The 22,153-nt window shown below is 53.5% G+C and overlaps 10 protein-coding genes across 10 annotated transcripts; 6 read left to right on the top strand and 4 right to left on the bottom strand.

The window, feature by feature from the left end:
- Positions 1 to 29: 29 nt before the first annotated feature.
- Positions 30 to 1,461, top strand: HETIRDRAFT_306287 (uncharacterized protein; the record flags this gene model as incomplete). Its single annotated transcript, XM_009542613.1, has 4 exons — positions 30 to 222; positions 276 to 415; positions 472 to 1,032; positions 1,087 to 1,461. The coding sequence occupies 4 exons, from the start codon at positions 30 to 32 to the stop codon at positions 1,459 to 1,461; spliced, it is 1,269 nt and encodes a 422-aa protein (XP_009540908.1).
- On the top strand, positions 1,087 to 1,912 carry HETIRDRAFT_431469 (uncharacterized protein). The gene is made up of 2 exons (XM_009542612.1): positions 1,087 to 1,548; positions 1,604 to 1,912. The coding sequence occupies exons 1-2, from the start codon at positions 1,461 to 1,463 to the stop codon at positions 1,753 to 1,755; spliced, it is 240 nt and encodes a 79-aa protein (XP_009540907.1). The 5' UTR covers positions 1,087 to 1,460; the 3' UTR covers positions 1,756 to 1,912.
- Positions 1,913 to 2,042: 130 nt separating this feature from the next.
- Positions 2,043 to 3,974, top strand: HETIRDRAFT_377642 (uncharacterized protein). Its single transcript, XM_009542611.1, has 7 exons — positions 2,043 to 2,108; positions 2,165 to 2,296; positions 2,355 to 2,679; positions 2,736 to 2,844; positions 2,895 to 3,325; positions 3,377 to 3,521; positions 3,580 to 3,974. The coding sequence occupies exons 1-7, from the start codon at positions 2,091 to 2,093 to the stop codon at positions 3,764 to 3,766; spliced, it is 1,347 nt and encodes a 448-aa protein (XP_009540906.1). The 5' UTR covers positions 2,043 to 2,090; the 3' UTR covers positions 3,767 to 3,974.
- Positions 3,975 to 4,005: 31 nt separating this feature from the next.
- On the bottom strand, positions 4,006 to 9,020 carry HETIRDRAFT_413295 (uncharacterized protein; the record flags this gene model as incomplete). Its single annotated transcript, XM_009542610.1, has 19 exons — positions 4,006 to 4,367; positions 4,427 to 4,628; positions 4,691 to 4,944; positions 5,006 to 5,252; positions 5,305 to 5,604; positions 5,655 to 5,784; positions 5,836 to 5,897; positions 5,953 to 6,089; positions 6,143 to 6,357; positions 6,419 to 6,674; positions 6,760 to 7,224; positions 7,281 to 7,680; positions 7,730 to 8,066; positions 8,119 to 8,231; positions 8,281 to 8,344; positions 8,398 to 8,491; positions 8,555 to 8,684; positions 8,742 to 8,888; positions 8,940 to 9,020. The coding sequence occupies 19 exons, from the start codon at positions 9,018 to 9,020 to the stop codon at positions 4,006 to 4,008; spliced, it is 3,996 nt and encodes a 1,331-aa protein (XP_009540905.1).
- A 942-nt stretch (positions 9,021 to 9,962) lies between these two features.
- On the top strand, positions 9,963 to 12,164 carry HETIRDRAFT_406779 (uncharacterized protein; the record flags this gene model as incomplete). The annotated part of the gene is made up of 5 exons (XM_009542609.1): positions 9,963 to 9,996; positions 10,058 to 10,315; positions 10,365 to 10,901; positions 10,960 to 11,537; positions 11,592 to 12,164. Coding segments are annotated over 5 exons (1,980 nt in total), but the record flags the coding sequence as incomplete, so codon positions are not given.
- Positions 12,165 to 13,075: 911 nt separating this feature from the next.
- HETIRDRAFT_99357 (mitochondrial carrier protein) lies at positions 13,076 to 14,632 on the top strand (the record flags this gene model as incomplete). Its single annotated transcript, XM_009542608.1, has 10 exons — positions 13,076 to 13,194; positions 13,257 to 13,363; positions 13,425 to 13,533; positions 13,596 to 13,659; positions 13,720 to 13,875; positions 13,929 to 14,068; positions 14,124 to 14,262; positions 14,327 to 14,455; positions 14,509 to 14,535; positions 14,588 to 14,632. 10 exons carry the CDS (start codon positions 13,076 to 13,078, stop codon positions 14,630 to 14,632), a joined length of 1,035 nt encoding a protein of 344 aa, XP_009540903.1.
- A 1,046-nt stretch (positions 14,633 to 15,678) lies between these two features.
- HETIRDRAFT_437655 (uncharacterized protein) lies at positions 15,679 to 16,527 on the bottom strand. Its single transcript, XM_009542607.1, has 2 exons — positions 16,244 to 16,527; positions 15,679 to 16,196 (listed from the first exon to the last, which is right to left on the bottom strand). Exon 2 carries the CDS (start codon positions 16,090 to 16,092, stop codon positions 15,730 to 15,732), a length of 363 nt encoding a protein of 120 aa, XP_009540902.1. The 5' UTR covers positions 16,093 to 16,196; positions 16,244 to 16,527; the 3' UTR covers positions 15,679 to 15,729.
- Positions 16,396 to 17,883, top strand: HETIRDRAFT_437654 (uncharacterized protein; the record flags this gene model as incomplete). The annotated part of the gene is made up of 1 exon (XM_009542606.1): positions 16,396 to 17,883. A coding segment is annotated over one exon (229 nt), but the record flags the coding sequence as incomplete, so codon positions are not given.
- On the bottom strand, positions 16,643 to 18,810 carry HETIRDRAFT_377629 (uncharacterized protein). The gene is made up of 3 exons (XM_009542605.1): positions 18,702 to 18,810; positions 18,586 to 18,642; positions 16,643 to 18,528 (listed from the first exon to the last, which is right to left on the bottom strand). The coding sequence occupies exons 1-3, from the start codon at positions 18,792 to 18,794 to the stop codon at positions 16,822 to 16,824; spliced, it is 1,857 nt and encodes a 618-aa protein (XP_009540900.1). The 5' UTR covers positions 18,795 to 18,810; the 3' UTR covers positions 16,643 to 16,821.
- A 1,112-nt stretch (positions 18,811 to 19,922) lies between these two features.
- Positions 19,923 to 21,682, bottom strand: HETIRDRAFT_306099 (uncharacterized protein; the record flags this gene model as incomplete). The annotated part of the gene is made up of 4 exons (XM_009542604.1): positions 19,923 to 20,786; positions 20,851 to 21,094; positions 21,147 to 21,526; positions 21,587 to 21,682. 4 exons carry the CDS (start codon positions 21,680 to 21,682, stop codon positions 19,923 to 19,925), a joined length of 1,584 nt encoding a protein of 527 aa, XP_009540899.1.
- Positions 21,683 to 22,153: the final 471 nt, after the last annotated feature.

Raw genomic sequence — 22,153 nt, 5'->3', positions numbered from 1 at the left:
AGTCGTCTACCATCGCACCCTCGTCGGCCATGAATAACAGCACTCCGCCTATCAATGGAGCGGCTCAGCAGAATCCAGCCGTGCCTAGTGTTCCCGTTAATCCGGCCTTTCCGCAGAGCCCTCAGGCGCAGGCGCAGGCGGTTCAAGCTCAGGCCCTAGCAATGCTCGCGTTCCAGTTTCCTAACTTGTTTGCACAAGCACAAGGCAATATCTCGTGGACTGGTAGGTGATGGTGCATCATGTCGCTACATCGTCCAACAGATTATTGTAACTAGGAATGAGCTTTCCTCAGCTGGCTTTTGTGCCAGTGCCTGTTGGCCAGTCTCCATATGACAAGGATATATTAGTGCATGCTTTGCACGCGTCATCAGGGAAAGGAATCAATTACAGGCAATCGCTAGAAAGCTTGAACGGGGTGAGCACCCTCGCTCGCGACGCCATTTAGCCTCAATATCTCACTATTCCATTCAGGTCAATAACCACACAGCTGATCAATGGAAAGATTATTACTTGGAAAATGTCCATCATATCAACAGTCTCGTATCCAAATTGTCAAACGGACCTGCATCCGAACCTGTTAACCATAGTGTGAAGAAGCCTATCATTACTCCTCCATCTGGGCAGGATACCAATACTAGCTTGCAGACTGCTAGAAGGAAGCTGCCCCATCTCAATCATTCTAGCTCTGCTCCTCAGGCTGGGAGCTCGTCCAGTCCTAGGCAGTGCAATCGTCGAGTGCCTGGATCTATGAACCCGCCTTCGGATATGGCTCGCAGCCAACCGACTTCAAGTGAATCCTTGATGGCTAGCCCATCGATACCAACAGCTTCTACTTCAGCGATCACTCCCAGGGTACCATCCCATGAACCATCGCCCCCAGCTGATATTGGCCCTGCCCTGTTTTGGCAGTCTGGGACCCGACGTCCGTTCACGCCCAAGGATAAGACATATCTCAACAAATACATGGCTTGGGCTCTCAGTCGTGATTCGACGCTGAGTAAGGCTGAATTGGCCAAACGTTTAGCCGCAAGGGTAAGTTCCAATCTGTTTCCACACTTCTGAGAACACTCACAGACCATACCTAAGGCTTCTCATCACACTGAATCATCGTGGGCTCAAGTAATCGGGAATGTACTTCTTACGGAAGATACAAATAAAGCATACAAGAACGGGTCCGATAAGACCATAGAGATATCCGACGACGACGACGAGACTGTGGAAGAATCTTTGGAGAATGGTCCAGATTATGACCCCTCAGATGACGACCCTTCAGATCTAGAATCAACGGATGATGATCTAGCGCAGATGGGCGAGGCGAGATCAGCCTTCACGGACACGGACATGCGGATGGTTGCGAAATGGGTAGCTTCACACCCTGACTGGGAGGAGATGTCCTACAAGGAAAAATGGGAGGATCTAAGTCAGAGAGTGCGTCATAATTCTCTGCGTCGGAAACTGTGATGCAAGTCGGTAACATGGAGCTTAACTCTCAGTACCCTCAAAGATCCGACAAGGCCTGGAACAATTATTTTACCAGAAGGAAAAAAGGTACGTCTATAGTTGCGTCTATCTTCGAAGTGTACTCATCATCCCGACTCTTCAGACATCCTGAAGCATGTCAAAAGATATCAAAGACGATCTGAGAAACGCTCTGCTCAAAATCGGAATGGTCCAATCAAACGGCGATTCTCTCCTGAATATTTCTCAGCTCACGACGCCAAGAGGTTGAAAACTGATTGCAATACTGACGCATGATGAGGTCGCTTGACAGAATGTCTTTTTGGATTTGTTGACAGTATGATCCTGGATCGCGGGATGGGGTATGGAGACCCTTTCGGATATAATCTCACCTGTCGATATATTGATATACCGATATCAACTCCCAATGTATGACAATTTAGAGATGAACAACAGTGCATTGCTCGCCTAGGCTGGTTGAAGCAATATTTGACCTGCGCAAAGTTCAGCCACCGGCACGTGGGGAATTCAATCGATAGTTATAGAGCCGCTTCGCGTATTGCAACAGCGTGTTTGCTGTCTCTCATCACTTGTCTTATCCCTAACCTCCCGTACGAACACCGCTTGCTACCATGGATGAAGAATACGATGTAAAGTCTGTTCCGATGCCGTTACCTAGCTCGAAACTAAACATGATCGCTGCTAGGTTGTTGTTCTGGGCACTGGGTTGACGGAATGTATCCTGTCTGGTCTCTTGTCTGTCGAGGGCAAGAAGGTCCTGCACATGGACAGGAACGACTACTATGGTGGTGATAGCGCCAGTCTGAACCTGACTCAAGTTCGTGTAGAATCACAATCCCCTTCAATCGTCATCTAATATCGCACGTCATATATAGCTCTACCGTAAATTCCGTAAGGATCAGACCCCTCCCACCAACCTCGGACGTGACAGAGATTACGCCGTCGATCTCATCCCCAAGTTCATCATCGCCTCGGGCGAGCTCACCAAGATCCTTGTCCACACCGATGTCACTCGCTACCTTGAGTTCAAGCAGATCGCAGGCAGCTACGTGTACCGCGAGGGCAAGATCTCCAAGGTCCCGAGTACGGAGATGGAGGCGGTGAAGAGCCCCCTTATGGGCCTGTTCGAAAAGCGCAGGGCGAAGAAATTCTTCGAGTTCTTGCAAGGCTGGAAAGACGAGGATCCCGCTACTCACCAGGGTATGTCACCACTGTCTAATATAGCCATGCTCGTCATTCATGAGTTTTCATTGAAGGGATCGACCTTGACAAGGATAGCATGAAGAGCGTGTATGAAAAGTTCGGGCTGGAGCCCGGTACACAGGACTTCATCGGACATGCTATGGCTCTCTATCTCGATGATGAGTAGGTTCTTCATAGGTTTCATGCATCACGCTTATGCTAATCCTTGCCAGCTATATCAACAAACCTGCGCGTCCAGCCTACGATCGCATCGTTCTCTACACTTCATCCATGGCCCGCTATGGCAAATCTCCCTACATCTACCCCCTTTACGGCCTCGGCGAACTTCCCCAGTCCTTCGCGCGTCTCTCGGCTATCTACGGGGGCACCTACATGCTCGACAAGCACATCGACGAGATTGTGACCGACGCGGACGGCAAGTTCGTCGGCGTTCGCAGTGGCACTGAGACCGTCAAAGCGAAGCAGGTTATCGGAGACCCCAGCTACTTCGGCGCGGGGAGCCTGGATGGTGGCAAGGTCCGCGTAGTTGAAGAGCGGAAGGTCATCCGCGCCATATGTCTCCTCAACCACCCCATTCCTGGCACGGATGACTCGGACAGTGTCCAGATCATCATCCCCCAGAACCAGGTTGGCCGTAAAAATGGTGCGTGGTCTCTGGCTCGATAACGATTCCCGTTGACTAAGCCGTCGACAGATATTTACATCGCCATGGTCTCTTCCACCCACAACGTTTGTGCCAAGGACGTCTACGTCGCGATCGTCAGCACAATCGTCGAGACGAGTGCCCCTGAGAATGAGATTCAACTCGGCCTTTCCCTGCTTGGACCCCTCATCGACAAGTACGATCGATCAGCTATCACTCACGCGTCTCAGTTGACTGACCTCATCTGCTTCCAGATTCGTTTCCGTCACGCCCCTGTATGCGCCTACGTCTGATGGCAAGGCAGATAACATTTACATCACGCGCTCCTACGACGCGACATCCCACTTCGAGACCGTCGTCGAGGATGTCCAGGACGTCTGGAAGAGGGTCGTGGGGTCGGACCTCGTCCTGAAGAAGCGCGAGGTCGAAGCAGAGCCTTGACGAGTAGATTAATGACGGATTAACGGAACTTCACCCCCTTTTACTCTTCCTAATCGGCTTTTGTGTATCGCGTCTTGGATCCGGCAGTAACACCCAACACATGAAATTTGTACAATCATTCGACGAGAAATACCAAACCTTAGCATACATGACATCTTATCTCTTCGTTCGTGTCGCGAATTGATATCTTTTCTGAGGAAAATAGGAGACAGGATCGAGTAGGATACGAACAAAGGTGGTCAGAAGAATGCGCTCGCGTCGAACTCCGGTACTTGGACATGTTCCTTCGCAGACTTCATCAAGCTGCCCAGCCCCGCCTTCCGCGCAAACAGGTCGCTTTCCTCTTTAATGGGCGCCTTCGGAGCGACTTCTGGGACGTCGTCCAAGGCGCGACGCTCGGGAGAGGCTCTTCGGGTCGGAGGCGCGGTCGACACATCCATGTCGATCATGATTGAGGACCGCCGGCGCAATGCGGGTTCCAAGGCAAACAGCCGACGAGGAGATGTGGGACTGGGAGGGGCGTCCGGACGCTCGCGCACGACCGTCGAAGGTCTGTCGAAGGACCAGGAGCGGACCAGGTCCAATGCTAGAACGTGGCACCCTAGACCGCGAATTCTGTCAGTAAATGCGAAGGAACGGTGGACAGTAGTGGACCCCCACCCATCCGGATGAACACCCTCGCTATTTGCAGCACGAAATTGAACTCGGTCTGGCCTGAGATTTCGCTCGTGCCCTTGGCAGTCTGCAGCGTCTTTGACTTGAGCTGAGAGAACAGCAGAGCCAGACTGGGATCGTCATAATGTGGACTTCCGATATCCAGGATACGAACGTCAAGAGAACTCGCGATGTCTTGCAGGGGTGTCTTTGCGAATCAAGAACCATAATCAGTCTCGTATACTGATCGTGCACATCAGTCAAACGTACCACGAGTATCCTGACAGACAAATCTCGGCGATGAAGCAGCCAAAACGCCCAACTTGCAAGCCAGCGATTACCCTTCCTGAAAGCGACGGGGACTACAGTATTGTTCAAAATATCTTGGAGAATCGGCCCGTCATCGCTTTGTTCGACGATCCGTGCCAAGGCAATAGCCAACTGAAAATCATCTAGCTGTTTGATGCAGACATTGACAGCATCCTTGAGGCTTCCCCCGAGCAGGAAGAAAGCGGCCGCGTATTCTGAAGGCACTTCCAAGTCAGACATATTGATTGGTGCAGTAAATTCGAAAAGAAAGCTGACCAAATCTGCGTTTGCTGAGCAAGGCATACGCGTTCTTGAGTGCAGCTGTTTGCCAACGGGGTTCGCTGAAATTATTTGACAGGAACTTCAGCATGACCGATTGCTCCTTGTGCCAGGCAGCCTGCCTCCACAACCCATGTACGAGCTTGGACTTCCCGAGCGCAAAATAGAAGAGCGAACAGGCGACAGGATCACGAGCGTCTCCAGCCATATACTCATTCCGGGCAATGATTTCCATATGCGATTTCTATGAATTGTTATACTCGTGTTCGCGGGAGATGGGGGTGCGACGGACATACCATGATCTCCAGCGAATTGAGCCACACGAACACGCCTAGCGCCCTCGCATCTGACCATGTCATTTTGTTATTGCAAGCTGCAGAGGACGAGGATAGAAGCAGGCCCTGGCTCTCGCTATGAAATGCCCAGATCATATCTCTGAACCGCAGTCGCTCCCTACGCCCGGTGCGCCGCGCGACGCCCCCTTTCGATTCAGGGCTGCTCGGCGCAGACGCACGTCTATTGAGTATGTAGAAGGACCGCATAGATATCAGATATCGCAACCCGTTCGCGTCCAGGGCCCGGCGGGACTCGTCGACCTAGACGCATTTTAAAATAGAAGGGTCTGGATGATATACCGTTCACTCACTTCCAGCGTCGTTTGAATAAGGACAAGGAGGTGTGCGTGCTCGTTCGGCGTGAGGTGGGGTAAAGGATTTGCTTCTAATTCTTCTAGCAGCTTCTCAACCAGTGATCGTGAGAAGCTCTCATCGTCCGGTCTACAAACGACGCGTCAGGACATGAACACCATTGGCAAGTCTGCACCATACTCGTCGTTCTGATCTGGAATAGCAAATAGAGACGAATATTGACGGCGATGATTCCTTTTGCTCTGAGGGTAGATGAGTGAGCATCTTAGGGAGTAAGATAATCGGCGCGAAACGTACGCTGGTGATTTGATCCATCCTCAAAAAATGGTCAATTGGAACGCTGGTGGAATGGAACCTCTCGGCCTCCATCGCTCGGACTTTCTTGAGATCTTGCGCGAGGTTGACGATGACCTCCTTGACCAACTCCACTTTGTCTGCAGCATCTTTAGATAGCGCGCATACAGTCGAGCCAACAGGATAGGCTTACCCCACAGCAAGCACTGGAGAAGCATCTGAGGATGACAGTCTCCTAGAGGACCATTCAACCGTGCGACGTGTTCGAAGAGGCTATCTGGAGGCTCCTCATTTTCGATGGGTCGCGGTTGTGGCGATCGACCGAAGAGGACCATTTGATGGCCAGAGCCCACGAGCAGCGAGCCGTGCGCCAGCCAGATCGAATCACTAATCGGATGCGGCAACAAACTGCGCGAAAGCGAGCTATGAGATCGCATGTACGAGCAGCCTAGAGCAGGCTGCAACACACCTCTCGATGTCGATCGTCCGGATCACGCCCCAGCCAGGGTCTTCGTCGAAATATGTCATCCTCTGTTGGCAGAGAAGCTCGACGCGGTGCGCGAAGCCGACGGCAAGAATCGACTGGCTGTCAGGCGTCGCGCTCCAGTCCAGGTCATTGACCGGGTCCGACGACGAGAGGAATATCTTGTATTCCAGCCCGGACGAGAACTCGGACTCTTTCGAATCCCAGATCGTCAGCTCCTCGCCATCCACGGTCGGGACAACTATGCGTGCGCACGTCGAAAGGTTCAAAGGAACCGAATGAAAATTAGAACATAATCAAGCGATTCTCGTTGAATATATGCGCACCGAGGGCAGACTTCTTCGCGGAACTACACCGGGCAAGCGTGATACCCGCGCGCCCCGTCTTTACGTGACCTGTGCTCCTCCACCCCCTTCCAGGATTTTCGTCGGGGAGCCAGAACATCAGCTGCCCATCTTGGCCCACGCTCAACAGCACATCGTGCGCGCCGTTTGCACCCTCGTTGCCGCTCCACGCCATCGGATCGACGGGCAGGATGAACGCAGGCGGCGAGGGCAAGGGCAGCGTGGTATTCGATAAGAGGTGCAGAGACGGTGCCGGTTCGAGCGTGGCATGAATGTGGAGGATGGACGGCGTAGTGTCCGACGTGACACCGAAGATGCACTCATGCTCGCCGGACGAGGGGGGGAGAGAGAACAACGACGTGATAGAAGGAAGAGCGAGAGTCGTGGTGGGCGTGGTGTGAAGAGTGAGAATATGATCAACGTTGGAGAAGGTGGCAATAGTGCGACCTATCAAGTGCATTAAGATTCACCATTACGAAGGCGAAGAAGAATGCTGAACTTGCCTCTGTTTAATACGACGACATGGTCTGCGGCTGCCCACCGAAGTTCACGCACAAGCTTTGACCCCTGCTCGTGCACGGTCCACACCTCGCCGCCGTCCTCGCGCACGACGGCGACGCCCTGCCCATCCGGCGTGCGCACAAAGCGACGAACATGCGAGTCCTCTTCCTGGACGCGCTCTAGGCCTTGTGCGCATAGCTCTAAACCATCCGAACGCGCATCAAAAAAGTTCAGCGGATTGAGGGAGTAAGTAGCGAGGGGAGATGAGGACACGAGGGTCAGGGTAGGCTCGCCAGGGTTTGGGAGGATGTAAAGGTGGGAAGGGGGCGAAGGAAAGGTCGTGGGCCACGTCTGAAGTAATGTGAATTGTTTGAGAAGGGTCGGGGGCCGGCGATCTATATTCTGAGGAAAAGCTCTAGCCGATTGAGAGGTGACAACATATTATACTCACTGCAACAGCTCGAATGACCAAAGAGCCGTCAGAGAAAACTCGAAGAAATAGGTCCCAACCCGCTTCCTTGATGTCTCTTGCTCTCCGACTTTTTGCATCCTCTGCATCAGGCACATCGCGTACAGCGTGGGTGAGCGCGTCTCCGATAATTTCTCTGTCTAACCAAAATACACTGGAATCTGCAGAATTGGAAGATGCTTGCGAAAGGACTGTAGGAGGGAGAGACGAGAAGAGATCTAATGTCGCATGCAGCTGTACGTGCTGCGGCGAATCTAAGATGGGAAGGAATATCCGCAGAGTCGAGTCAGAAGTAATGGTGTATAGGATGAGATCGTCCCTGCGTTGGATGTCGGCAATGTTAGGTGACGCATAGTGTACATAGAACGAACCGACTGGAGGCCTGGGACTGGCGCCAAGTGATATTGATGACCGGTCTCGGATGAGGGATGGCCTGGGTCTGGCGGCCGGAGGTAGTTAAATATATGCGCACTACATTATCGTGCTGCGCATTGGTCAAAATGAGAATTGGAATGCGGATTGGAGTAACGCACTTGGCACGTTGTGGCCATGTACATCAAGGATGGTGAGAACCGGACGCGTGAGGGCGTCGCGATGCTGAGGCTTTCATCAAGCTGTGGGGCGAGGAGTAATAGAACGACTAAACGTACGCGCAGGTCCACTTCTTCAACCATGTTGGGAGGTCATTTTCCAGGATCAACGTGTAAACGGAGAGAGAATTATGACTAGCGACGGCGAGCAAACCTGATGTGGTACACGATGATCTATTCGTTTCTAGCGACACAATCACAAGATAGCAGTATTTACCAGATTTGCAGTCCAAACTACTCACGTCATGCCCTCCTGGAAGGGTGAGGGAGGAATGGACGCGCCAAACGTCCTGCTGCACTCCCGAGAGAGACCAGGCAGCAACACGTGTGCCCATGGAAGCCACTATCTACATAGCGGGGATGCCTAAGGAATGTTCGATCGTCAGTGTGATGGGCGGACGCACGAGCTTCATTGAAGAGTCGACAGACAGGCACTTTATGCTGTCGCTCACGTGGCGCGAGCCCGGGAAGACTTGCCAGAAAGCAAGAGCGCGGATGAGGAGAAGTTTACGGGCATCGAGAACGACAACGGTGTCTGCGGAGGGGTAGAGCTGGGAATGTCGCGTCAGAAAGAGCGGGCGCGAGGGAGTGCGTCAACAGACTAGAAGCGTTTTGTTTGGAAGATATAGGCATTGGAGGCCAGAAGCGGGGCACCCTGCATACGTGCGGAGGAGGTCGAGCATTGCGATGCCACGACGTGCGGATTAAAGGGAGTCGTAGGGCCAGTTGTCGAGGCCTTCAAGGAAAGCTCACGTCCAGCATCGAGCAGAAAGCAGATCAGCTGCACAGGGAGACGCTGTAGACGAAGGGGACGTCGCCGAACGCGGTCGCCTCGGGGGTAAGGGCCGCCTTGTGTTACGTAAGTGCGTGGCCTCACGCAGGGAGCGTGTCGAGTGGTGACCGGCGTCTGCGCCGTTCGGTTCATGCGCGCCCTCGCCTTCCCTGCAAGGCCGCGTTATTTAATCCACCCCTGCCTCTGCTGCGCACGCCTCCTCTGACTCCTCGCTATGCGTCTCTGGAACGCAATTCCCCTCTCCTTCTTCGCTCTCCTCCCGCCTCGCGTGTTCGCAGACTCCGCCGCTCAGGTCTCGTTAGAATCTCCCCCCAAGACACTCGTCGAAGCGCTCTCTGCAGATCCGGACTATACCTTACTTCTCCACTTGCTTCAACGCGCAAGGCTAATCCCAACTCTCAACAAGTTGAACGGCAGCACTTTCTTCGCTCCGACCAACGATGCCGTCAAACGGCACTCCTCTTCCAATTCTCTATGGATGGACGCTCTACACGACCACACTATGCCCTATGCAGATAATATCAACGAGCAACTCCGTCAGGACTTATTCTATCATCTATTGAATTATTCTATCGTCCTTCCTGCTGAACAGGATGTTCTCACATTGAAGACCCTCCACTTCCCCCACATTCCTCCCGAACCTCCCACTCGCGAACCTCCTCCTCACCCTCCTTGGATGCCTATTCCAGGTGGAACTCTGGGTGGCGAACCTCAACGCCTTCGTCTTGGTGCGCGCGATGGCGAGCTCCGTGTCGGCGTGGACGCGTTCGGCGAAGGAGGTGCGAAGCTGGTAAAGGGTCAGGTCGATGCCGGGAATGGCATACTGTTAGGAATAGACGACGTTCTTCCCGTCCCAACAAACCTAGGTCGGTCCCTTGTCGGTTCCGGCCCTTTCCGTACCCCATTCTCACCCGCCGTCTCCCACAGCAAACATCGTCGCGTCTCACTCCTCTGTCTCTTACTTTCACAAGATTCTCACACCAGAGATCATAGACCGTCTCAATTCCTCTTCAGAGCTCACCCTCTTCCTCCCAGAGGACACTGCATGGGACGCCCTTGATCCCATTGAGAAACTGTATCTCGAGAGTGGCTTTGCGGCCCACGACCTTCGTCGTATCTTTGAGATGCACACAGTAGAGAAGAAGACTGTGAAATGGTCCGACTCGTTTCAGCCTGCGATCAATTGTAAGTTAACCATGAGAATTCTTCGACTAACGTCTCATCGCGATCATAGTGACCACTCTTGACGGCCAGACGTTAAGGATCGTGACCGCTCCCGACAAAGTGCTCGTTTCTGACGCCGAGCTCAAACAGCCAGACATCTACGCCTCCAATGGCGTTCTCCACACTGTCTCTTCCTTGCTCATTCCTCCCGGCGTACTGCAACTGACACCAGAGAAATTCCTTCTCACTTTGCACTGTACCCACTTCATCTCGCTTATCCATTCGGTCAACCTCACTCATCTAGTGAACGACACGCAAGCGAAGTACACCATCCTTGCCCCTCAAGACGATGTTATTGCTATGTATGGAGACGGTGATTTACCGGAGAAGGGTAGTGAGGAACTGAAGAAGTTGCTGAAATATCACTTCCTTCCGGGCCAGTGGAATCCGAGCAAATTGAAGGACGGAATGCTTATACAGACCGAGTTGGATGAACCTGGATTGGGCTCCGGAAGGCAAGTTCTCGAGGTAGAGGTCAGCGGGCATGGGAAAGAGAAATCCGAAGCTTCGATCAGCTTTGGCGGTGCCTCTATCGTCGGAGAACCTCGTAAGCGCTCCTTCTCAACGAGTCTCCCGGACACGGTGCCATCTCACGCGTTCATCAGACGAGATAAACAACACATTAATCTACTTCGTTTCTCGACCGCTCGCACCGCCTGATAATGCGTTGCAAGTGGCACTTCCTTCTCTCGACCTATCTTCGTTCCTTGCCGCCATCTTTTCCTCTTCGCTAGCTGACTTTCTCAAGACAACACCCCGCACAACGCTTCTCATCCCTCATAACGATGCGTTTAAGCGCTTGGGTCTCCTAGTCAGCGAGCATCTTCTCTCTGCTTCTTCGAAATCCGATCTAGAACATGTCATCCTGCACCACGTACTCGACGATGTCGTATATGCTCAGAGCTTGCAAAACAGCTCCGCCCGGACATATGCGACTTTGGAAGGCTCAGACCTCCACGTGGAAAGGACCGCGAATGGCTCGATCGTTCTCAATGCTAGTGGCGGTTGGGCCGGCCTGAACTCCGATCTCTACCCGAGAAACATGCTCACCCAGACTGGGGTCGTGCATGAACTCTCCGACGTACTTATCCCACGCTCTCTCGATCTTACTGTCGGGAAGCTTGTCAAGGCAGCTAAGGGCACGACGATGACAAACATGGTCGTCAAGGCGGGCATGGACTGGGTCTTGAACGGAACGGCACCGCCAGAAGACTCGCCGTGGGGTCACGACGGCCAGACTGGCACAGGATGGACGCTCCTATGCCCCACAGACGACGCGTTCAAGCCGTTCAACCTGACACAGCTGTACTCGAACACGCGCATCCTGCGCGCGATCGTCAGCCAGCACCTGATCAAGGTGCCGCAGTCCGTCGAGGTGTCCGACGCGCCGAATAACAACCGCCCGCTGTCGCTCGACAACTCCGCCACGTACGCGACGCTGCTCTCGCCATACTCGGACTACGGCGACGTCGTGTTCCGCGCGCTCGAGGGCGGCGACCTGGTCGTCGGGATCAAGGACGCGCGGGGCACGAACGGGCGCGCGGACTCTGCGCGCGTGCTGGCGTGGGGCCGCGCGACGACGGGGTCCGGCACGGGCGGCGTCATTCAGATCGATCGCTTGCTGGTTCCGTACCAGCCGCCGTGGTGGATAGCGTTCGGTGCGCCGGTCGCGGTTGGCGTGATCGGCTCGCTCGCGATCTGCATGTTTTTCTTGGGCGTGAGGGCCGTGTGGAGGAGGGACGCGACCGAGGCAACGTACGAGCCTGTCGGCGGGTTTTCCAGGGAAGAGGATGCGCTTGTCGACGCGTGATGAGGGTAGTGCTTTATGTATTGGGCTTAGACACCGGACACGGCACGTGAATATTGTAGAATATCTCTTGAGGTTATTGTCTTTACCACAGGCGGAATATGTACTGGAAATACACGGACACTCGTTGTATATCATAACGTCATTCGAACGCATCTCTGTAATTGTCTGTGACTAGCTTCCCACCTGTCGCGTTGCGACGGTGTAACCATGCGTTGTAGTGCTTGGTCTGGTGTACCTGTAAAGTGCACTGATCATAAAGTCCAGTCCCCATAAAGTCCAGTCCCCATAAAGTATTTTGCTGCAATATGGCTCTCTTGTAATATCCTATAAGGTCCTGCCCATAATATTCTCCATATGAGGCTCTCTTGTCAAGGATTATCCAGTTCCTCTATGAGGTCCTGCCTATGAGGCTTTTCCATGAAGTGCTAGGATACTGTTTCAAGCTCCAACAGCTGCGAAGATATGGCCCACATAAGGTTCTCCTATATAGGTTCCCTCATTATATTCCCCTGTTAGGTTCCTCTATTATGCTTACCCATTATATTCCTCTGTTAGGTTCCTCCATAAGGTCCTGCCAGTGAGGCTCTCTTATGAAGCTCCTCTATAAGGTGCCAGAATGTCATTTTTAGTGCCCATAAAGTCCATTTTCCATGATATCCTATAATGTTCTACCTATAAGATTCCCCAATAAGGCCCCTCTATAAGATTTTGCAAGGTCACATTCAAAAGATTGAGGTTCCTCTGCTAAATTATATCTATATGGCTTCCTTGTCAGGCTCCCTTGTAATATTCCCCATAAGGTCCTGCTTATAAGACTCCTTCATGAGGTCCCATCTATAAGATTGTGCACATCTGCACACCGATCTACTTATCAGATAAAGGGTGTTAGGTCGGCAAAATCACGCTCCATCATGTCCGGAATTGGCCATCGGACAGCCGGTCTTCAAATAACCCTCCAGTCCTCGTCCGCGCATTCCCGCACTACCGCTCACACTCTCCCATTACCCCACTTTTCCACCACGCAGAGATGGTGCGTCGAGTCACTTTTTTTCGTGGATCGGGACCACTTGAAAAATGCTCGTTGTGACAGAGCACCGACGCCGACGCGGCGATAGAAACGAGGGCGGTCTCGTCCGCTGCCGACAATGTGAAGTCGTTCATCGCGGGAGGGTTTGGAGGCGTGTCTGCGGTATTAGTTGGTACGTCTGCGCGCGTAGCACTCGTGAACATCGCTCAATCTGCTGGCATTCCCGCTTCAAGGTCATCCTTTCGACCTCACGAAGACTCGGCTGCAGACCGCACCTCCGGGGACGTACAAGGGAGCGGTAGATGTGGTGAGACAGGCTGTTGCGCGTGACGGTATCACTGGGTAGGTCTTATCATCCGACGCGTTGCGAGTGGGGTACTGAGGGTATCGTCGTCGTTGAAAAGCATGTACCGTGGTATGGTCCCGCCATTACTCGGCGTCACGCCAATATTCGCCGTGTCTTTCTGGGTAAGAACCGTATCTTCGAGCAGCGACGAGCTTAATAGACTCAATTTTTCTCTTTTCCAGGCGTATGACGCGTCGAAGGCCCTGATTTTCGCTCTGACACCCAACCGCACACAATCAAATTTGACTATCGCAGAGCTTGCTACAGCTGGCTTTCTCTCCGCCGTCCCGACCACCGCCATCACTGCCCCTGTTGAGAGAGCAAAGGTTCTCCTCCAAGTGAGTCACCTTGTATATTCGTTCAATAGTACTTTGTTTGACATTTTGTAAAGGTGCAAGGGCAGGGCGGATCAGAACATAAATATAAGGGTGTCTTGGATGTGATGAAGCACCTGTACAAGGAGGGTGGTCTGCGCAGTATATTCCGCGGTACAGGTGCGACGCTGGCTCGCGACGGACCTGGTAGCGCCGCGTGCGTTTTCAATCTGCCTTGCTGATGGCTTGTTTGCTCATCCGGGCCCGAATAGATACTTCGCCGCGTATGAAGTCACAAAGAAGTTCTTGACGCCTGCTGGTGCATCGCCAGCAGACTTGAATCTTGGCGCCGTCATACTGGCTGGTGGTACTGCTGGCGTGGCCATGTGGGCCATTGCTATTCCTCCCGACGTACGCCGCCCCCACCGTCCTCACTGTTTGTGGGATATATGCTGACTGGCTCGCGGTATCACAGGTCTTGAAATCGAGACTGCAGTCGGCACCCACGGGAACATACTCCGGCTTCTTTGACTGCGCGAGGAAGACGATCGCAGCGGACGGAGTAAAGGCGCTGTGGAAAGGATTTGGCCCAGCGATGGGACGGGTACGTGTCAAACATGAGCCCCCATTTTCAGATACTGATGGACAGCTGTGCAGGCATTCCCGGCAAATGCTGCAACTTTCGTGCGTTCTCTCATTCCTTCTCTGCGTGCTTCACGGACTGACCCTCGTTCAGCTCGGAGTGGAGGCCTCGAGAAAGGTCATGGACAGCTTCTTCTGATCTGCATAGTACATACCACATTTTCACGTTTGGTCTTATTTTCCTGCGATGTACGCGTAAATCTTTGTCTACTAGAGGGGACAGCGGAACAAAGGCAAAGTGATGGGAATGACCGAATCTGAGATCTGAGAACATACGTTGCTTCCGAGCGGTCCTGATTTGGTAACTTTCGAAGATACAAAAGGGTGGAATCCCCGCCCTTGCAAATTACCTCCGCCCCCTCTCAGTTGACCCCTCACTACAGCTGCACTGTGGTGGCTTGCACGATACTCACGACACTCAGCGACACCTACCCCCCTCTTTCTAACACAACACATCACTCAGCGACATTCTTTCTACTAACCTACATTAGAACTATCATCATGCCAAGCCCTAACCGAGAATCGCTGGATTCCGTGTCCACTGCTCCCCCACTCAAGAAAGGGACGCGTCCTCCGCGTTCTCTTTCTGCGTCCGAGTAGGCTCTCGTGTCTCGCTTGCTACGTCGCGTGATTTGACCCGTCGATCATCCAGAATTGCGCGAAACGTCAAGAACTTCGAGACGTGGGCGACTTACCAGGGTTGCGAACAGGTCGCGTATTCGGACGTGCCAAATGACCTTCGTGACGACGTCACAAAGGTTTTCACCGTGGACGGACTTTTACCCGCTTCATGGGCGAGTAAGGTGATTTCCACTGACTCTCTTCCTGTCGTACTGTCTTTGACAGGAGCCTGTCGCACAGCTGCCTCTGCCTGGTGCATCGGCGGAATTTCGCAGATTCCTCAAGAAGGCCCGCAAGTCGTGTCGGAGCCTTTTCTCCAAAAGTGTATCTTCCGAAACAGAAGAGAGCCTCGAGCTGCTCGACGACCTTCGGGTCGTGTTCAAAGCGTGGCAGCGTCTTCGTTCTATGCGCGAGATTGGAGAGAAGGTGTCGGAGGCCGACTTCGTCGCGAACGTGTCAGTCGTTCTATTCATTTGTTTTGGTACCAGGGGAATCACACTCAAGACCCTAATGATAAATGTAGCTATGAAGTCTTCCGAAGCCCCGCACTTTCGACATCCTCTTACAGGTATTGCCACATCGTCACCGGCTAATTTCGACGTAAATACTTATTGCTCACAGGGCTAAATGTACTATATCCCTCCCCCAACCCCAGCGACACCTTAAACCCAAACCCACTGCAGCACGAATCCTAAACGCCAAAACCGCCATTCCCGACTGCGCCGTGTTCATTGCGTCTAAGGACATTCGCGAACTATCCGCCGGCGCACAATCTCCTTTCAAGGCCCTCAAGAGAAGCGAGCTGACGACCCGCGGGCGCATCAGCAAGTCCTTCGAGAGCCAGAGCACGCCGTGCGCGCAGCTCCCCAGCACGCCCTGCTTCGAGTTTGCGTCCAGTTTCTGGGAGGACAAGAAGCCCTTGCACCAGATGCTGACCGACGCGTACCGCCAGAACCGCATGTCGACCGCCGCGGCCATCAGGCATCTGCATTCACTGCACGTGAGGGCGCCAGTATTTGGATTGATATGGTCGGACGGGACAGTCCGCGCCCATGTCGACTGGTGCTCGAGCGAGCACGGTGCTACTCCGGTTGGTGCTCAGCGTTACCTTTAATGAAATCGTGCTCACCCAGCTTATATTCATTGTGGACAGACCGTGCAGTCCGCCCCGTTTCCCGGCTTGGACCGTGCTGAAGAGGCCGCAGATGACGTGTTCCACGAATGGTGCCTCGACGACCCCAGCGACATCATCAAGGTCTGGCTGCTCATCCGGAACATCGACACTTGGACTTCGGGCCGCTTCCGCGAACGCATTATCGAGGGCGTGCACGACCTCAGGGAGTCTGTGATCACACACGGCTCCAGGTACCAGCCGTGGAAACGTGCGGGCAGCGTCGCGCTCGCTGAAGTGCGACACCGCGACGAGAATCAACTCTCGAGCCCGGACGTCTCGGCAGTGCCCGCTCCCACACGACGAAGCTGCAGACAACGGCAGAGCCCTCGACGCTGAGTCGCTTCTTGCCCTGTGGAGGCCTGCTACGTCTTCGATTATGTATGATTGCTGCAATATACTACTTACTTGATCCATGATACATATCCTAAGGCCCTAGTAAGATACATAAGTCTACAAATCATCGTCTCGGTTTGATCACAAGAGGAACGTGCGGTCAACGCCAATCCCTTCACAATGTCGTGGCGTCTAGGTCATTACTTCCAGCTCGAAGGTATCTTGGGGACCACATCGGCCCACGAGGACAGCCTGCCCTGCTCCCACTCCTCAATATATGACAACCCAGCCGAAGCTCGACGGCCTTCCACCGTCTTCAGCCGCTTCTCCGCGTCGCACCAGAAAAGCACCCAGTCGCCCATGCGAATGTGACCCGAGCTGCGCTCGAAGTACCACTTGTTCACGGGGTTGTTCGCACGACTGCGCCACACGAGGTCCTGGCCCTCGCCCCGGCCCTCCTTCCCTCCGTTCGGGTTGACGGAGTTGGGGAGGCCAAGACCGTACGTCTCGTCGTGCAGGGCGACCCAGAGGAAGTCGACCGTACCGTCTCCCTGGTGGCTCGGAAGCACGGCGAATTTGTCAAGGTAGGCGATGGGCGAGAAGTTGGGCGCGTTGGGGCACGGCTCGGTGGTGACGATAGCCGCGCCTGCATAGTCGCCGGCTACGATGACGAAATCGAGGTGCTTCTCAAGGCGTTTATAGAACGCGTCCGCATCCAGGATCCGGTTGAAAGACTGCTCGAGGAGCGCGGTGAGTTTCGCCTTGTCGATGTCGGCCACGTTCTTAATCACAGAGATGTCCAGCCCTCGGCGGAGGAGGGTAGGGGTGTGAGGGGTCAGGCTCCGGTTTCCCTGTAACAGGGCGTGGGGCAAGCTCGAACTGAACGCAGGCTTGTTCGTGACCAAGTTCGCAATGAGCGAGCTCGGCGCGCGGTGATTGACCATGATCGCCGAGGACGTCGGGGGCATGTACTCCAGACATGTCCGCGCCAACGACAGGTTCGAAAGCGCCGTCGGGTGCGTCGATTCCCAAGAGCCCTGAAATGTGTCCTGAATGTGATGGTATTCCGATGCGAGATTGATGAGAAGATGCGGGTATCCGGAACGAGCATAGGATGGCACACCGCCCTCGCGGTTGATGATCATCAGCCGCAACGGGGTGAGATCAACATCGTCCGAGAACTCCACTTGGCCGTCCGCGCTGCGCTTATTGTGCCCGTCGAGCGCCGCAGCTTCGACCATGCCTCGGGCCAGGGCGGCGACCACGTCATTCGCGTCGACTCGGACCGAGCGACAAAATGAATCAAGGGCCATCGGGGACAGCACCGGTATCTCTCCAGAGCGCAGCGCTGAGCGGATAGGGGTGAGGTCCGATGGGTATGCATGCGCTTCGGGGATATTGTGCTGCGGTCCACGTCCGGCATCATCTTCAGGTTTCGGTCCTAATCGGACCACGGCGCTAAGCATGGGACGCGCTTTGGCGCCATGTTTTTCGAGAGACTCGACGACGCGCATCGTTTGCTGCATGATGGCGTCGCGCTCGCCGTCGTCGCCTTTTAGGATGTCGTCGTGCTCTACGACGATCACGCTCACGAGGCCGAGCTTTTCAAGGTACACCATGCCTCGGGTGATACTCTCCAGCTGTCGTTCTGTGAAGGGGCCCTGTACTTTTACAAGTGCCGTGCGGCGGTACACGGGGTTGAGGATAGACGCGATGAGAGGGCTGGGTCTGGGCTCCTCGACCACTGCTGAAGTCTTCAGATCATCTTGAGCCGGGGGGTGTGCTTGGGGAAGAGCAGGAGGGAAGGCTAGTGAAGGAGTGCGTTGGGGGCGAGGACCAAAGGAGGCCAGATATGATTTGGCGTCTCTCGCCGATGGGTTGGCACGTAGGATGGACAGAATGAAGTCCTGAAGGGGGAGGTTAGACGTTTGTCCCAGGCGAAAGTAGATGATTCCACCACATACATTGTTTGGCAACTCATGATCATCGTGCTCTGGTAGCTGGCGGAGGCCTCGTACAGTCTGGTGGCATGGCACAGGTGAGCATTGCGACACAGACACAGAAACCGAGAGGGACGGACAGCGTAAAACGCCTTGAAGGTATGTGCCGACTGGGCCTTGTGGCCGATGGAGGCGAATCTGTGTGGGCCGTGGAGAGTGGTATGGTGGAACATGGTGGAGGGGGGATGCGGGAGGTGCTGGGAGGTAAGGGGACGTGAGGGCGGTAATTATATGAGTCATGGGGGGAGCATAGCTGCAGCAGCTGTCCTCGAGAAAACTTTGCAACCGAGTCCTCAGTCAGTGATCTCATCTAGCTGTATCAGATAAGATCCCTTGGCGCCCGCCTCGTTCCGTCAACTATTACACCAGTCGGTCGGATGCTCCTGCACTCAGACAGCGCGGTCGAAGCAGTCGTCGCACGGATCAGACAACGTGCTCCACATGGTTGCACTATTTGTGTGTCAAGTCGCGTAATTTTCGCTCCCATGGGAAGCAATCAAGGTCGATCAGCATATCGAGAGCAGTGAGCACCCTGAAGGCAGAGCAATGCGGGCGTCTTATTTCGCATCCATACAAAGTGAACCTTGTTCCTTGTGAATTAACAGATCGAGCGCTCGTCGTTGATCTGCAAGTCGATGAAGCTGTGCCGCCGATTGGCGCTAAAAATACTGACTCGCGTTGGGAAAAGTGAAACCCGTCTGAGAAGCGCTTTTCAAAGCGCCTACATCCCCTGGCGCTTATACAGCGTTACTGGTCAGGAAGGTAGTCTCTCCGGCAGACAGTTCCGTGGGATAAGAGTCTCGGTCTCAGTGATCCTACAACACCCATAGCATACATGCCGTCATCTGAGCCATCGTTTTCTCCAGGCGGACAAGGCGAAATGAGGTCACATCAGGACCTGGAATCGCCGTGAAAAATAATGATATCATGCGTCATTGAGAGTGCTGTGTGTGATCTATGGTTTGTATGACTCGTGAAAAGGATCATGGTCCCACGTACCTCTTCAACAGCTACCGATATATCTTCGCCGATCATGAAACATACCAAGTCGAGCTCTAATGACGAAAGGAAGGTCGCTTACCAAGGACACATACTCCGGAAATTTCATTCTCGGCCAACCTAACAAGACGACAAAAACAATCCAGAGGCCCCGAACCAGTTGAGGCACCCACGAGGCCCGTGGTACATAGCCCTGGTGTGCATTTGTGACGCTTTAAAAGATAGATGTATAATCATATCGCGACTGGACTTCGGTTTGTCATTCACTCAACTCCACACGATTCAAAAAGTCCACAGATGCATTATCCGGGGCACAGATCGCTGCTCTCGGTTCCTATCAGCACGGCCCACGAATCGACGAGAATAGACCCGCACACCTCTTCGAGAGCGATTAGTGTATCTTCACTGATCATGAAAGCTTCAGCAGCATTGCCCACTTCTGGAGGGAGGGGGATCTCTTTGATGAGAAATGGGAGGTCCGTTTCTACGTCGATGGACTGCAGCCAGCCCTTGGGTACTCGATTTGGAAGGGTGACGAGAGTCCATCCTTCTTCCGCCAGCTCTCCCCGCCTGACTCGTTCGACTCTGATCGGGTGAAAGTCCATGATTTGTAGCATCAGAGTACCAGCGTGTTCGACTGGTGCAGGCTCGACAAATTTCATTCCATACACGTAGCACACCCAGGCCGTCCAATTTGGGCGGTGCGCCAGCGCGCGGCTGTGATGAGGGCCCCATTGATGCCAAGGTACCACAGAGAACGGCGGAGATGCGCCGCGCGCTAGTTCCAGGATGTATCGCGAATTGACAAACAGGTCCAATGTCCGTGCCCTTGTTGGGGTGACGCCTAGCATTGTGATGACGAACAATCGCTCCTCATGTTTTGTGTGAAATGGGACGGCCAAATCAGAGCTTGGTTCCCAGGCAGGTGCAGGATCGGAGCGAATACCCAAGTTAAGTAGAAATGTCTCTTCCTCCAAAGCAGGAAGGGTAAGATAATGGCGAAAAGGAGCTATCTTGATGTGACATTTTTGGAGAGACATCACATTCAGGTCGTAGACGGCAAGGCCAGGTATGCTGCCAGGTGATGGTCCTCCGTCAAAGTGGCCGACCAAGACAAAGCGTTGGTCGAGGAACACAAATGATTTGAGATCGTATCCACTCAGCCACTATAAAAGTGGAGAAAATTTCAACGCGATTCTATTTGAACAGCGAGGAGGACGGTGATCTTACCATCATGACTTTCCCCGTTTTCCAATTCCACACTGCAAGTTGATTATCAACCTCAGCAGCGTCTACGGCTTTGGACATGATACCAAGGCAATCACCACTTATGATGATACAATATTCCCAATTCTGATCCGCGTTCTCAATAGGATGCTGCAGTACAGATGGATTGGTAGATGAAGGATGTGCAGCGCCTGTCGACATTGAACGTAGATGTATTTTGCACATTTCATTAGGGATGTCTACCCTGCTAGAGGGTCAATGCCGCTCGACCAACGAAAGAGATGCAGGATGTCACTCACTGTAGAGCTACGAGCAGGTCCTGAGACGGATCCATTCCAAAATCGCGAATATGAAAACCGACATCGACGTGCCATTCGCGAGTTTCGATGCCTCGCAAGCGCGAAGGCAATTGTCTGAAGAACAGTGTTTCGCGGTCTATTGAACTCTCCGCGAAAACACCCCCATACAACTCCCAGACTCCGCCTGGTTTCATTGGGACGCTCGTATGCTCGCTCCACTTCAGCTTTCTCCAGGCATCTTGGTGGTCGACTAGCATTTGTGACCGCACTGCGGTGCTCAGACGGGAGCTAGATCCGTCTTGTTGACCGGCAGTCGTAAGCGCAACGGTATATTGCAAGGCCACGGACTGGTCGATGAGTGCCTTCAGCCCTTGACATATCTGCACCGATAAAATTTGTGGGTGTCCTTATATATGGATGTAGGTGGGCTAAAAACTCACTCCTTTGCACGCGAGAATGGAAAGATAGTCTAGATCCTCCAGGATCCTAAGGATCAGTTCCGCTGGCAGTGTCAACAGGCTAGGGGACGATGCCATGACCTCAGCGGGAGAGGAAAATAGGAGGAAGTGCGATACATGTGGACTCGCATAGATTGCTGAGATTATCAAAGTTGAGCTCAGCGGCTCTGGAAGGCTTAGAGCAAGGACAGCAGGCTATTAGTGGGGTAGTAACTTGCCCTCTGAAGCAAATATTTCCTTTTTACCTCTGGTATCAGAAGAGAAAGAACACTGAATGATGCCGCAGTGAATTATGCAGTCTTCCCCCGCGACAGCATACAGACCAGTTCTCGGACAAGCCGCATCAAGAGTCAGAAAACGCTACGCTACAATGTTCACTAGTCACACCGCGCCGGGACGGTCTGATAGCGCAAAACAGCCAAGCGTTTGTCATTTCACAGGAAGATACTAATGGGTGCCAATCCTGGCAGTATCTTGGCGCGCAGGATTTGCGTCTGCGTGCGAAATGCTGATGCTTCTGATAAATGCCCAGTGCCCACGACCTTGATA

The sequence above is a fragment of the Heterobasidion irregulare genome, assembly GCF_000320585.1.
Source record: "Heterobasidion irregulare TC 32-1 unplaced genomic scaffold scaffold_01, whole genome shotgun sequence".
Lineage (NCBI taxonomy): Eukaryota > Fungi > Basidiomycota > Agaricomycetes > Russulales > Bondarzewiaceae > Heterobasidion > Heterobasidion irregulare.
The sequence above is the reverse complement of the archived record's forward strand: the minus strand, read 5'-3'. Positions and strand labels throughout refer to the sequence as shown.